At 42.6% G+C, this 13,718-nt stretch overlaps 1 protein-coding gene across 2 annotated transcripts in view; it reads right to left on the bottom strand.

The window, feature by feature from the left end:
- Positions 1 to 12,555, bottom strand: part of LOC112230275 (syntaxin-8) — a 50,586-nt gene extending 38,031 nt beyond the window's left edge. The window contains exons 1-6 of one of the 2 annotated variants that reach the window (XM_024396504.2): positions 12,427 to 12,555; positions 11,657 to 11,756; positions 9,839 to 10,011; positions 9,466 to 9,576; positions 4,066 to 4,196; positions 709 to 801 (exon numbers count right to left, since the gene is read on the bottom strand). In XM_024396504.2, coding sequence (XP_024252272.1) covers positions 709 to 801; positions 4,066 to 4,196; positions 9,466 to 9,576; positions 9,839 to 10,011; positions 11,657 to 11,756; positions 12,427 to 12,443 — 625 coding nt within the window. In that variant the 5' untranslated portion in view covers positions 12,444 to 12,555. The remainder of the gene's footprint in view (positions 1 to 708; positions 802 to 4,065; positions 4,197 to 9,465; positions 9,577 to 9,838; positions 10,012 to 11,656; positions 11,757 to 12,426) is intronic. The other variant, XM_024396505.2, reaches the window with a different exon arrangement.
- Between the last annotated feature and the right edge of the window lie 1,163 nt (positions 12,556 to 13,718).

The raw sequence follows: 13,718 nt of genomic DNA, 5'->3' as shown, positions 1-13,718 counted from the left end.
GCCGCCTGCCTCCTATGACAGAGCTATTTACAGCAACACAGACATTACCTCAAAGCGGATCTGATTCCAGGACAGCACTTGACTCTCTCGGCAAACGCATTAAAACAGTGCGTCAGGAAGCTCACATTCCTCCTAACCAGACCATACAGCCTGACACAGTCACAGATCCACCCCCAGCAGAGCGCTTCTCCAAGGACGGCTAGACGTTTTCTGAGAGCTCACCGTGAGGTCACTTTAACCATAGACATACATCGTCTCCGTCCCAAATGACACCCTATTCCCTATACGGCGCACTATTTTTGACCAGGATCTGGTCAAACGTAGTGCACTTTGTAGGTAACCGGGTGCCATTTGGGATGAACACTTCACTTAATTCTGTGAATCTGACCAAGGTGGTTTGGAGCACCAGTAAAGGGTACTGACCCCTGTTCCATGACTGAAATAATAGTGTGTCTGATTGACTTCACACAGTGGTTTGGAGTGGGGTGTGGCTGGTAGAACTATGCATGTACTATATACACCCTCCCCTTGTTAGGGAGAGACACACACATAATATGATAAAGAGCTTGTGTCTTACTGTAGGGCTGAAAGGTAGGGTGGACTTATCTGATTGACGCAGAGTAGGTTGCAGAAGCAATAGTAGATGTACCACACACACACACACACACACACACACACACACACACACACACACACACCCCTCCTTACCATTCTGTTCGTCCAGCTCGTTGCCTATATCCTGACCCATCAGCTTCTGTCGGCTGATGACGGCGGCTAACGCATCCAACCCAGCATCCTGAACTGTTCAGAGAGAGGGAGAAAGGGGTTAACTCATCCCTGTTCAGCATGATAGAGAGACAGACAGAAATAGAGAAAGGCTCCATAAGAGAGAGACCCATACATTATACCAGGGTTCCCCAACTGGTGATTTGTGGGCCCAAGGGTGATTTTATTTGGCCCTCCAACTTTTCTGAGCAAAGAAATACAAATCCTGCAAAGGTAAGTGTTGATACTATGATGACAACCTGCTAAACTACACATTTGTTTCCTCAAAAGTATATATCTACAGTGCCTTCAGAAAGTACAGCCTGAATTTAAAATGGATTCCATTTGGATTTTTTTGGCCGCTGGCCTACACACAACACCCCTTTTTTTATTATCATTTTTAAAAACATTTTATGTTAACAATTTAATTAAAAATGAAATGTCTTGAGTCAAGTATTCAACACCTTTGTTATGGCAAGCCTAAATAAGTTCAGGAGTAAAAATGTGCTTAACAAGTCACATAATAAGTTGCTTGGACTCACTCGGTGTGCAATAATAGTGTTTAACATGATTTTTGAATGATTACCTCCTCTCTGTACCCCACACATACAGATAATTGTAAGGTCCCTCAGTCGAATTTCAAACACAGATTCAACCACAAAGACCAGGGAGGTTTTCCAAAGCCTTGCAAAGAAGGGCACCTATTTTTATTTATTTAAATACATTTTTAAAAAAACAGAATGAATATCCCTTTGAGCAAGGTGAAGTTATTAATTACACTTTGGATGGTGTATCAATACACCCAGTCACTACAAAGATACAGGTGTCCTTCCTAACTCAGTTGCCGGAGAGGAAGGAAACTGCTCCAGGACTTCACCATGATGCCAATGGTGATTTTAAAACAGTTCCAGAGTTTAATGGCTGTGATAGGAGAACACTGAGGATGGATCAACAACATTGTAGTTAATTCATAATACTGTGAAAAGAAAGAAGCCTGTACAGAATACAAATATTCCAAAACATGCATCCTGTTTGCAACAAGGCACTAAAGTAAAATAAATTAACTTTATGTCCTGAATACAAAGAATTATGTTTGGGGCAAATCAAACACCGCATCATACTCATATTTTCAAGTGTGGTGGCTTCATCATGTAATGGTTATACTTGTCATCAGCATGGACTACAGATTGTTTATGGATAAAAATAAATGGAATAGAGCTAGGCACAGGCAAAATCCTAGAGGAAAACCTGGTTCAGACGGGGAGAGAAATTCACCTTTCAGCAGGACAATAACCTAAAACACAAGGCCAAATATACACTGGAGTTGCTTATCAAGACATTGAAAGTTCCCGAGTGGCCTAGTTACAGTTTTGACTTAAATCTACTTGAAAATCTTTGGCAGGACTTGAAAATGGCAATGATCTAGCAATGATCTACAACCAGCTTGACAAAGCTTGAAGAATGATGTACAATTGTTGTATAATCCAGGTGTGCAAAGTTTATCCAGAAATAATCACAGCTGTAATCGCTACCAAAGGTGATTGTAACATGTATCGATGAACACTTATGCAATCAAGATATATTCGTGTTTAATTTCTCTTGCTTCTTTTGCAAATGTTGGAATCTTTTTCCCACTTTGACAGAGTATTCTGTGTAGATCATTGACAAAAAACAAACAAAAAGTGCACTTAAATTCATTTTAATCCCACCTCGTTGCACATCAAAATGTGGAAAAAGTCAAGGGGTGTGAATACTTTCTGAAGGCCCTGTATATATATTTGTATTTGTTGTTGTAGTTGCTGTACATCAGACGGTAAAAACACCAAATCAGCTCTAAGGGATCTTCATTTAGGAAATCTGTTCCAAAGTATTCACACTCATTATAGAGAGAGATACGTGATCGCATACAAATGTAAGCAAGGTTTGAAAATATTATGTTTCAGGGAAATACATCCGTTTGGGCTTCTTTGCGGTCAATTTGAGGTTTACAAATGATTTGTAATTGCGTTCCGTCCCCCTGACCATCCCCTCAAGAAGAAACAAAAATGGTCCCATAGCTGAATCTAGTTGATGATTCCTGCATTATACAGTTCATCAATAAACAACCCATAATAAGGAAAACCCCATTCAACTGCCATACAAATACTCTAGAGCACATTACGCGTCCACACAAAAATGTGTCAGATGTAGCAGCGGAGAGGTGGTAAAAACTATAAAGACATGCCGAAATTCTTCTTTAATGACCCAGTGGTAGAGAGGGAGAAAGGTTGTGCACTGCTTTCACAGGGCAACCCTTTGGTGAGTAGGAATGACACGATTGGGGTTCAGCACTGGGGAACAACACTAGGGGGCAGCATGCCACAGGTGACTCACTAGCACTTAAAACGCACACACACGCACGGCAAAGACATGCATTTATGCACAAACAAACACACACACGCACCTACACACACCTCAGCCTGACTTCTGTTATTCTAACTGTACAGGGTGAAAAAGGAGAGGGGGGCAGCTGAACAGTGACTTTGTGACAGAGACGGATACATAACTTGTGGGAAACTATCATTCTCTCTCACAATTTTACAGAGTGGTGTTACACTGAGTTTGTCCAGGTTTTAGTATGTGCTTCATGGGGGTTCAGGGAATTGGTGAGGAGAGAAGGCCCCTTGTCTCTGTATTTGACACTGACACCACCACAGGAATCTGGGCGACCACAGATTTGGTCGCTCACTATAGGCCCTAAACTTCCATCTGGAAATCCCAATGGGGGCTCAAAACCTTGATGCGGTTTCACTGTATCCCCACAATACTGACAAACTGACAATAGCCAGATCGCAGCCAGAACCGTAATGGAGACATAACAGGAGAGTCATGTTGAGTCAGGTGAACTGTACTAGGATCAGCCTGGATGTTGCTGTTTACAGTCCATGTGGAAACGATTTAGGAACTGGGAGAGGCAGGGAAAACGAATCTGCCGAATGTGAGTTACTGTGCTCACCTCATCCTGTGACAGTGTGGATTTAGTTATCAAGGTGTAGCCTTGAGGAGGACCGCCACCTCTGTGTTTCCTACCAGAGGCACTGATCACAGGTCAGTTTTGCATCCCACTCCTCTAATGGGTAAAGTTAGGACTCTGAAGGTACAAGCTAATCCTAGATCTGATCAGGGATCTATTCAGAATCAGTGATGTGAAACGTTCTGACCGTTGCAGATAGATATACAATGAACAGAGCTGACGACACCCCCTAGTCCACCCGACAGTTCTACAGCATGCACTTCGATCTGAATGTGGCGTAACCTTACCTTCGATGATGTGCTGCTGTTGCTGTTTGATTGCGGAGAAGCCCAGGCCCCTGGTCTCCTCTGGCTCGTGGACCAGCCAGGGGTTGACCGCGGCCCCCCCTTCTGCCTCCGCCCCAGCCATCAGGGTCGACCTGGGGAATGTCACAACAACAACAACATGATCAGCATGCCAAGGGTGTAGCGAACGCACTCGCTATGCCTGTCAATCACCTGACCGGGACACGCGTCCGAACAACTGACACGCGTCCGAACAACTGACACGCGTCGTCAACCCTCGGCTCCGCAAACAAACACGGTACAACGGATACGTGTGCAACCTCTGTAGCAAGCGGTTACATCTGTAACACTTGTGTTACTCATCTGATGTTGCCTTTTGTAACATGTCCTTCCCTTCAGAACCCTTCAGATGAGACAAGGCCTGTTTATTTTCTTGTTTGGTTTTTACGTTCTGAACAAGGAAGCAGATATGTTTTTGTTGCTTTAAAAAAAATTAAAAAACGAGGACCGGCTTGTTCGACATGTAAACACTGCATGTTAATCATACACAGCCACAGGCCCTCAAGTTTACAGTCGAGTTTCACTCTGACTGACACACACACAAACAGACCAGAGTGTTCTTGTTGTGTTGTGTAGCGCTTTACACTGTTGTGTGGTTTCGAGCTATTTTTCTAGTAATGGGAAAAAGCTGTCTGAGGCTGCCTCAGACCCTGAGGTTGTGTTGCGGTGAAGTGTCAAGGTCTCTGTTAGCACAGATAGATCAGTCCCGTCCGTCAAGACAGTGTCACCTACTGGTCAGACCCAGGTCCAGCAATTCCCCTCAGACAGAGCTGACTGGACAGACTGGAGGACTGGCATTGGGTGTCAGGGGACCTTGGGGGACAGCCATGTTCTGTCAGGGAAATTAGGATCGTGGCCATTGGCTGTCAGAAGTAGGCACTTAAAAAAATCTCCTCCACTTTCTTTAACAAAGCCCATTTACTACAATATTATACAGCTCATCAAATCCTTGTGGTACACTATGTTGAAAAGAATGAAAAAATGTCATTGTAGATGTGATTCCAGGCTCATAACAAACCACAATGTCACCAGGTAAAGTAATGGTGTGATCAGAAACCTCAAATAGGTATACTTGTGGACGTTGTGAAGTTCCTCTCCTCAAGCTGGTATTAGACAGGACAGGTTGTCCAAACTTGGCGCTCAAAGTTGGTTGTGATGTGTGTCAAGCATGGCGCCATGACGCCACCTCCTTCCTTCCTCTTTCCGGGGGCGAGTGTGAAATTTGAAGCACCCCAACTCCCTCTCTTTACTCCTTGGCCCAGCTTACTTAGCAGCGGCGGCCGGGGCGAGACAAGGAGGCCGGCAGCCAGCGCTAAGCTAATCTTTCTGACATGTTTGGTAACTATCCTACCGCGTGGCGGATCTCCACTTCCTCCCGACTGTGTGAAGATTAAAGCTTATCCAATTAACCGCCCACTGGGGCCCGCCAACTTAATCAGGCATCTCTGGGCAGCCCGTATCACACTCTACCGCCGCCGAGGACCCGATAGACAGACAGGCCTCTGAGGCTCTAACTCGGACAGGGCCGATTGAACTAATTTTGACTTGTTGCAGGAGTGATCAAATATAAAGTCTCTTCCTGTAGACTTGTGGTGTCTCTCTTCTTGTGATGTGTGTTATGTCCTATTTATTTTTACAAATTTTATCCCAGCCCCCGTCCCCTTCAGGAGGCCTTTTGCCTTTTGGTTGGCCGACATTGTAAATAAGAATTTGTTCTAAACTGACTTGCCTAGTTAAATAAAAGGTTAAAAACATTAAAGGAGAGATTAATGAAGGGAAAAGGAGCGGTAAGGGGCTGGGGGGTGTTCCAAAGGGGTCAGGGGTGCAGTGATCCTTCAAAATGGAGGTGCCGTGTCCCTTCTTTGCTTGATTAGAGGCTAATCTCTCTCTCTAATGTATTGTTTCACAAATAAAATAAGCCCCCTTATCCCGGACCAACTCCTCTCCTTGAAAAAAATCGAACAGCTTAGGTTATCCAAGCAAGGCTAATACCCACCCACCCAAAAGACCACACACCAAGTGCCAGGCCTACCTACCCACTACCCACCCCCTCTCAAATCATCCACCCACCCCACATCAGCATCAAAGTACAGAATAAACTGTACATCAAAATACAGTACCAGTCAAAAGTTTGGACACACCTACTCATTCAAGGGTTTCTTTATTTTTTACTATTTTCTACATTGTAGAATAACAGTGAAAGACGTCAAAACTATGAAATAACACATACGGAATCATGTAGTATCCCAAAAAGTGTTACAAATCAAAACACATTTTAAATTCGAAATTCTTCAAAGTAGCCACCATTTGCCTTGATGACAGCTTTACACACTCTTGGCCTCCTCTCAACCAGCTTCACCTGGAATGCTTTTCCAACAGTCTTGAAGGAGTTCCCACATATGCTGAGCACTTGTTGTCTGCTTTTCCTTCACTCTGCAGTCCAACTCATCCCAAACCATCTCAATCGGATTGAGGTCGGGGCGGCAGGGTAGCCTAGTGGTTAGAGCGTTGGACTAGTAATCGGAAGGTTGCAAGTTCAAACCCCTGAGCTGACAAGGTACAAATCTGCCGTTCTGCCCCTGAACAGGCAGTTAACCCACTGTTCCTAGGCCGTCATTGAAAATAAGAATTTGTTCTTAACTGACTTGCCTAGTTAAATAAAGGTAAAATAAATAAATAAAAATTGTGGAGGCCAGGTCATCTGATGCAGCACTCCATCACTCTCCTTCATGGTCAAATAGCCCTTACACAGTCTGGAGGTGTTTTGGGTCAATGTCCTGTTGAAAAACAAATGATAGTCCCACTAAGCGCAAACCAGATGGGATGGCGTATTGCTGCAGAATGTTGTGGTAGACATGCTGGTTAAGTATGCCTTGAATTCTAAATAAATCACAGAGTGTCACCAGCAAAGCACCCCCACACCATCACTCCTCATCCTCCATGCTTCACGTGGGAACCACACAAGCGGAGATCCTCCGTTCACCTACTCTGCATCTCACAAAGACACTGTGGTTGGAACAACAAATCTAAAATTTGGACTCATCAGACCAAAGGACAGATTTCCACCGGTCTAATGTCCATTGCTCGTGTTTCTTGGCCCAAGGAAGTCTCTTCTTTTTATTGGTGTCCTTTAGTAGTGGTTTCTTGCAGCAATTCGACCATGAAGGCCTGATTCACACAGTCTCATGTGAACAGTTGATATTGAGATGTGACTGTTACTTGAAATCTGTGAAGCATTTATTTGGGTTGCAATTTCTGAGGCTGGTAACTAATGAACTTGTCCTCTACTGCAGAGGTAACTGAGTCTTCCTTTCCTGTGACGGTTCTCATGAGAGAAAGTTTCATCATAGCACTTGATGGTTTTTGCAACTGCACTTGAAGAAACTTTAAAAGTTATTGAAGTTTTCCAGATTGACTGACCTTCATGTCTTAAAGTAAAGTTGGACTGTCGTTTTTTTTTTCTTATTTGAGCTGTTCTTGCCATAATATGGACTTGGTCTTTTACCAAATACGGCTATCTTCTATATACCACCCCTACCTTGTCATAACACAACTGATTGGCTCAAAAGCATTAAGGAAAGAAAAGCATTCCAGGTGAAGCTGGTTGAGAGAATGCCAAGAGTGTGCAAAGCTGTCATTTTTTTTATTGAACCTTTATTTAGGCAAGTCAGTTAAGAACAAATTCTTATTTACAATGACAGCCTAGGAACAGTGGGTAAACTGCCTTGTTCAGGGGCAGAATGACAGATTTTTATCTTGTCAGCTCGGGGATTTCATCGAGCAACCTTTTGGTTACTGGCCCAACGCTCTAACCACTAGGCTACCTGCAGTCATCAAGGCAAAGGGTGGCTACTTTGAAGAAGAAAAAATATCAAATATATTTTGATTTTTTTAACACTTTTTGGGTTACTACATGATTCCATGTGTTATTTAATATTTTTTATCTCTTTCGCTATTATTCCACAATGTAAAATATAGTAAAAATAAAGAAAAACCCTGGAATGAGTAAGTGTGTCCAAACGTTTGACTGATACTGTATATTTTCCCGGGGAAACTTGAAACGGTAAGATCACAAGAGTAAGATCAACTGTGTAATTCATTAGTTGCCATTTGATTTAGTTATGGGCCACCAATGTTTGTAATTGGCTGTGGGATCTATAAAAAGATAAAAGCAAGCGTTCCCTTCCCTCCCCGCTTTCAGCCCCTAAGTGGATTAATCCAAACAAGAAAGTCCGTAAAACACGTATAAAGTCTCAGATCCGACTGATAAGAAAATAGTTAACGTTTCTAAAGTCTGCTCATTTGATCAATCGATGACTGATCCTGAGTTTTACCTCACTTTTACCACACACGGCCATTCCACTATTCCTTGAAGGCAAATTGAAAACCTCTGTATTATCCCTGTTGCGTGTGCGTTATTAAAAGAACACGATCCTGTCAAATGAATGGAGTTTGACCCTCATTTAATTTCATACAAAACATACTCAAAACCTGACAGCGGAAGTCCATGTCGTTACCACAGAGTGAGCGTCATTCATTTCACCTCCTGGCTGTCCAAATATATGTCACCTGGGATGGAGCAGGTCATGCCCGATGCTAAGTAATGACCATTTTCTAAAGTGTTTTCCTAAGCTCCTGTACAGAGCTGTCACTACAATTAAGAATAATATGAGAATACAGGATATAGCCGGTGGCGTCCAGTGCTTTGATTGGTCCACTGGCAGATGAGGATGACAGGATGAGGATATGAGCTCAGCGGAGAGTGATAAACTATAAACTCGAAAAGCTTGGGTTGCACATCCGACCCCTTTAATTTTTTCACTGAACCTCAGTGTACCAGTTTCGGGAAGTGCCAAGCGTGTGATCACCAGTGCAAGGCAAGCAAAGCCTCTTGATGAATGAGAAACTGAGCGGTGTAGAAGTCAACTGCCCTGCACCGGGCCCCAATATGGCAGACTAGACTTCCAAAGGCGTCCAATGGGCTCAGGCAAAAGGTCATACGGAAGCCCAAAGACTTCCTTTGCACACAAAGTTAGTGGCCGTGGATCCATTAGACCCTTTAGACACATCTGGGCTGAGACAAAGTCAAGACTGGGATTAATTGGCAGCACTAGCAGATAGAAAGAGATAGTTCTCCGCAGGCAGGACGGGCTTTGGTGCATCATCAATTGCCTATGACTGCTGTTCAGGTTCTGGTCCATTTACATTCACTTACAATGAGTGGCGTATGCTAAAAGGAGACTTAATGAGCTGTGTGTGTGTGTGTGTGTAAAGGACTTATACTTAACGAGCTGTGTGTGTGTAAATGACTTATACTTAATGAACTGTAAGAGGGAGAAATACCTCGAGGGCTCTGGCTGTGTAACGTCACCCTTGAACGTGGCATTTAGCTGCTTGTCCCTGGTGACCAGGTCGTCAACAAGGTTCTGTCTCCGATCGGCTTCCGACTGCATTCTGGAAGGGCGGTTGTATTAAGGTCGAGATTATGGTAAAAAAAAAAAAAAAATTTAGACCCCACAACATGATTAACAAGAAAATTGACTATTATTTTACTAACATGCATCTATAAAGTAACAGACAATGCAAATCACAGATTTTCATTGCAGAGAGTGAAGGATTGATGCAATTTCTTACAAAACACTGCCCTCTACAGGACCTTTACATACAGGACCTTCACATACAACTACTATGCAGTGTCATGAATGTGAAACCAAACCGGTTTGGGGCACTGTGCTGCGTGTCATCAGTCACATGACCAGGAGGACCAGTGATCATGTGGTGAAAGGAAGGATACATGCGCCGGGAGGACGAGACTCGGAGCAAACTCTCTCTGAGCTGGTTGATGTTCTGTTTCAGCTTCTGTAGCGACGCTCGCAGTGTCATGTTCATCTGGACAGACAAATAAACACTTCTACAATCAATTCCTAAGCATGAAATACAGTAGCTACAGTGCCTTTAGAAAGTATTCACACTCCTTTACTTTTTCCACATTTTGTTGTGTTACAGCCTGAATTCAAAATGGATTAAATTGAGATTTTGTGTCACTGATCTACACACAATACCCCGTAATGTCAATGTGGAATTTTGTTTGTAGAAAATGTTAGCAATTAATACACAATGAAAAGCTGAAATGTCTTTAGTCAACAAGTATTCAACCCCTTTGTTATAGCAAGCCTAAATATGTTCAGGAGTAGAAATGTGCTTAACAAATCGCAGAATAAGTTGCATGTACTATATCACTGTTCAATAAAAGTGGTTAACATGATATGTTTTATAACTACCTCATCTCTGTACCCCACACATACAATTATCTGTAAGGTCCCTCTATCGAGTAGTGAATTTGAAGCACAGATTCATCCACATAGACCAGGGAGGTTTTTCAATGCCTCGCAAAGAAGGGTACCGATTGGTAGATGTGTACAACTTTAAAAAGTAGACGCTGAATATCCCTTTGAGTGTGTTGAAGTGGTTATCTATGGCTTTGGATGGTGTATCAATACACAAGTCACTACAAAGATACTGGTGTCCTTCCTAACTCAGTTGCCAGAGAGGAAGAAAACCATTCAGGGATTTCACCATGAGGCCAATGTTGATTTTAAAACAGTTAGAGTTTATGGTTGTGATATGAGAAAACTGAGGATGCATCAACATTGTAGTTACTCCACAATACTGACATAAATTACAGAGTGAAATAAGGCATCCAGTTTGCAACAAGGCACTTAATACTGCAAAACAATGTGCCAAAGAAGTTTACTTTTTGTCCTGAATAGAAAGCATTATGTTTGGGGAAAATCCAAAACAACACATCACTGAGTACCACTCTTGGCTGCATCATGTTATGGGTATGCTTGTCATCGGCAGGGACTAAAGGATAAAAAGAAACGGAATACATCTATAATCACAGGCAAAATCCTATAGATAAACCTGGGTCAGTCTGCTTTCCACCAGACACTGGGAGATTAATTCACCTTTCAGCAGGACAATAACCTAAAACACAAGGCTAAATATACACTGGAGTTGCTTACCAAGACCACATTGAATGTTGGCCTAGTTACAGTTTTGAGATAAATCGTCTTGAAAATCTATGGCAAGACTTAAAAATGTCTGTCTAGCAATAACCAACATTCAACTTGACAGAGCTTGAAGAATTTTTACAAGAATAATGGGCAAATATTGTACAATCCAGGTGTGCAAAGATCTTAGAGACTTTTCCAAAAAGACTGCAAACGGTGCTTCTACAAAGTATTGAACCAGGGGTTTGAAAACATACGTAAATTATATATTTCTGTATTTCATTTTTTAAAAATTGCCAACATTTCTAAAAACATGTTTTCACTGTTATTATGAGGTATTGAGTGTATAGTAGATGGTTGAGGGAAAAAAATCTATTCAATACATTTTGAATTCAGGCTGCAACACAACAAAATGTGGAATAAGTCAAGGGGTATGAATACTTCCTGAAGGCACTGCTATATACTTTTGAGGAAACAAATGTGTAGTTTAGCAGTTTGTCATCATAGTTTCAAACGCTTACCTTTGCAGGATTCCCTCTTGTCCTCTGTTGTCTGTTTCTTTCATGAATGTTCTCTGCAATTTCTTGAACAAGGCGGCAAGTGGCATCATAATTCTGTAACCTACAAAAACCAGGTTGGTATGAAATGATCGTGAGTATAGTTGTTTATGTGGTTAAAATATTTTGTGTATGAACCACTATAATAAAGCCAGTTCCAAAGACGATGCTGCAAATCTTCAAGGTATAATAATAATAACAAAAAAACAAAACAATTGTAGACAAATTAATTTGGGCTGATTGAGTGTGGCCTGCTTTGTCTCAAGTTTAGACTAACTGTCATTCAGCACTGGAGCTGTGTCATTTGAGTTCTTGGTGGTACTCAATCTAAATCACAAGATCTTTCTGCTTGAGCTCACGCTTGAGATGTCATCATGTGACGACAATTTGTTCCTCATCATAGCTACCCGTAACGTTAGATACATTAGCTAGCTAGCTAGTTAGATACTTAAATCATAACCCTGCATACAGTATATTGTTTTCAGCGAAAGTGCATTGTAGTTCATCTCGTGTGAACTATGAATGGGAATAATAATATAACTTATCGAGTCAAGTCGTTGCTAGCTATTTCCTTTTAAAAGTAGCTGTTTAAAGTGACACGAGTTACTGTTACTGTAGCTAACGTTAACTATCTAGCTAATAACACAAATATATAGGTTTGAAGACGTATTTCTATATTTTATCCAAATGCCATCTTAAATATACTCATAATGTCCACCTTAAAAGCTGCTTACCAGGGATCTTGAGACATGTTAACCACTTATAATTAATGAATTTTGTCGAGATTTACTCCATAAATTGTCTGATAAGCAGGGAGCACTTCCTGTTTGTGTGTGACGCCAGGATGGTGTCCTGTGAGCAACAAACTTTCAGCCGTGATTCGTTTACTGCAGTCATTCTCAAATAGTGGGGCGCGCCCCACTGAGGGGGCTTGGAGCGATGCCAGGGGGGGGGGCGCGTGTGACCCCGGGGAACATGCTTTTTTTTGCCGCAGGGAGTAGTTTTTTTTTCACCGAACAAGAGCACACAGCACAGAGCAGGAGATGTGAAGTGCAGATAACAAACCCTTAAGCGACACCATGGAAAAATTAACATGGATGAAAAGAAAGGTGGAGAGAGACGGAGATAATGAGACAAACGTAAGTCTCCCGAAAGCTAAGAGAGGAAATACAGGGAACTCTAAAATAACACATCCTAGATCTAAATGAATGAAATATTCTTATTAAATACATTTTTCTTTACATAGTTGAATGTGCTGACAACAAAATCACACAAAAATGATCAATGAAAATCAAATGTATCAACCCATGGAGGTCTGGATTTGGAGTCATACTCAAAATTTAAGTGGAAAACCACATTACAGGCTGATCCAACTTTGATGTAATGTCCTTAAAACAAGTCAAAATGAGGCTCAGTAGTGTGTGTGGCCTCCACGTGCCTTTATGACCTCCCTACAACGCCTGGGCATGCTCCTGATGAGGTCTCCTGAGGGATCTCCTCCCAGACCTGGACTAAAGCATCCGCCAACTCCTGGACAGTCTGTTGGTGGATGGAGCGAGACATGATGTCCCAGATGTGCTCAATTGGATTCAGGTCTGAGGAACGGACGGGCCAGTCCATAGCATCAATGCCTTCCTCTTTCAGGAACTGCTGACACACTCCAGCCACATGAGGTCTAGCATTGTCTTGCATTAGGAGGAACCCAGGGCCAACCGCACCAGCATATGGTCTCACAAGGGGTCTGAGGATCTCATCTCGGTACCTAATGGCAGTCAGGCTACCTCTGGCGAGCACATGGAGGGCTGTGCGGCCCCCAAAGAAATGCCACCCCACACCGTGACTGACCCACCACCAAAGCGGTCATGCTGGAGGATGTTGCAGGCAGCAGAACGTTCTCCACGGCATCTCCAGACTGTCACGTCTGTCACATGGGCTCAGTGTGAACCTGCTTTCATCTGTGAAGAGCACAGGGCGCCAGTGGCGAATTTGCCAATCTTGGTGTTCTCTGGCAAATGAAAAACGTCCT

The sequence above is a fragment of the Oncorhynchus tshawytscha genome, linkage group LG32 (assembly GCF_018296145.1).
Source record: "Oncorhynchus tshawytscha isolate Ot180627B linkage group LG32, Otsh_v2.0, whole genome shotgun sequence".
Classification (NCBI taxonomy): Eukaryota; Metazoa; Chordata; class Actinopteri; order Salmoniformes; family Salmonidae; genus Oncorhynchus; species Oncorhynchus tshawytscha.
Note: the sequence above shows the minus strand (reverse complement) of the source record. Positions and strands in the feature narration are given on the sequence as shown.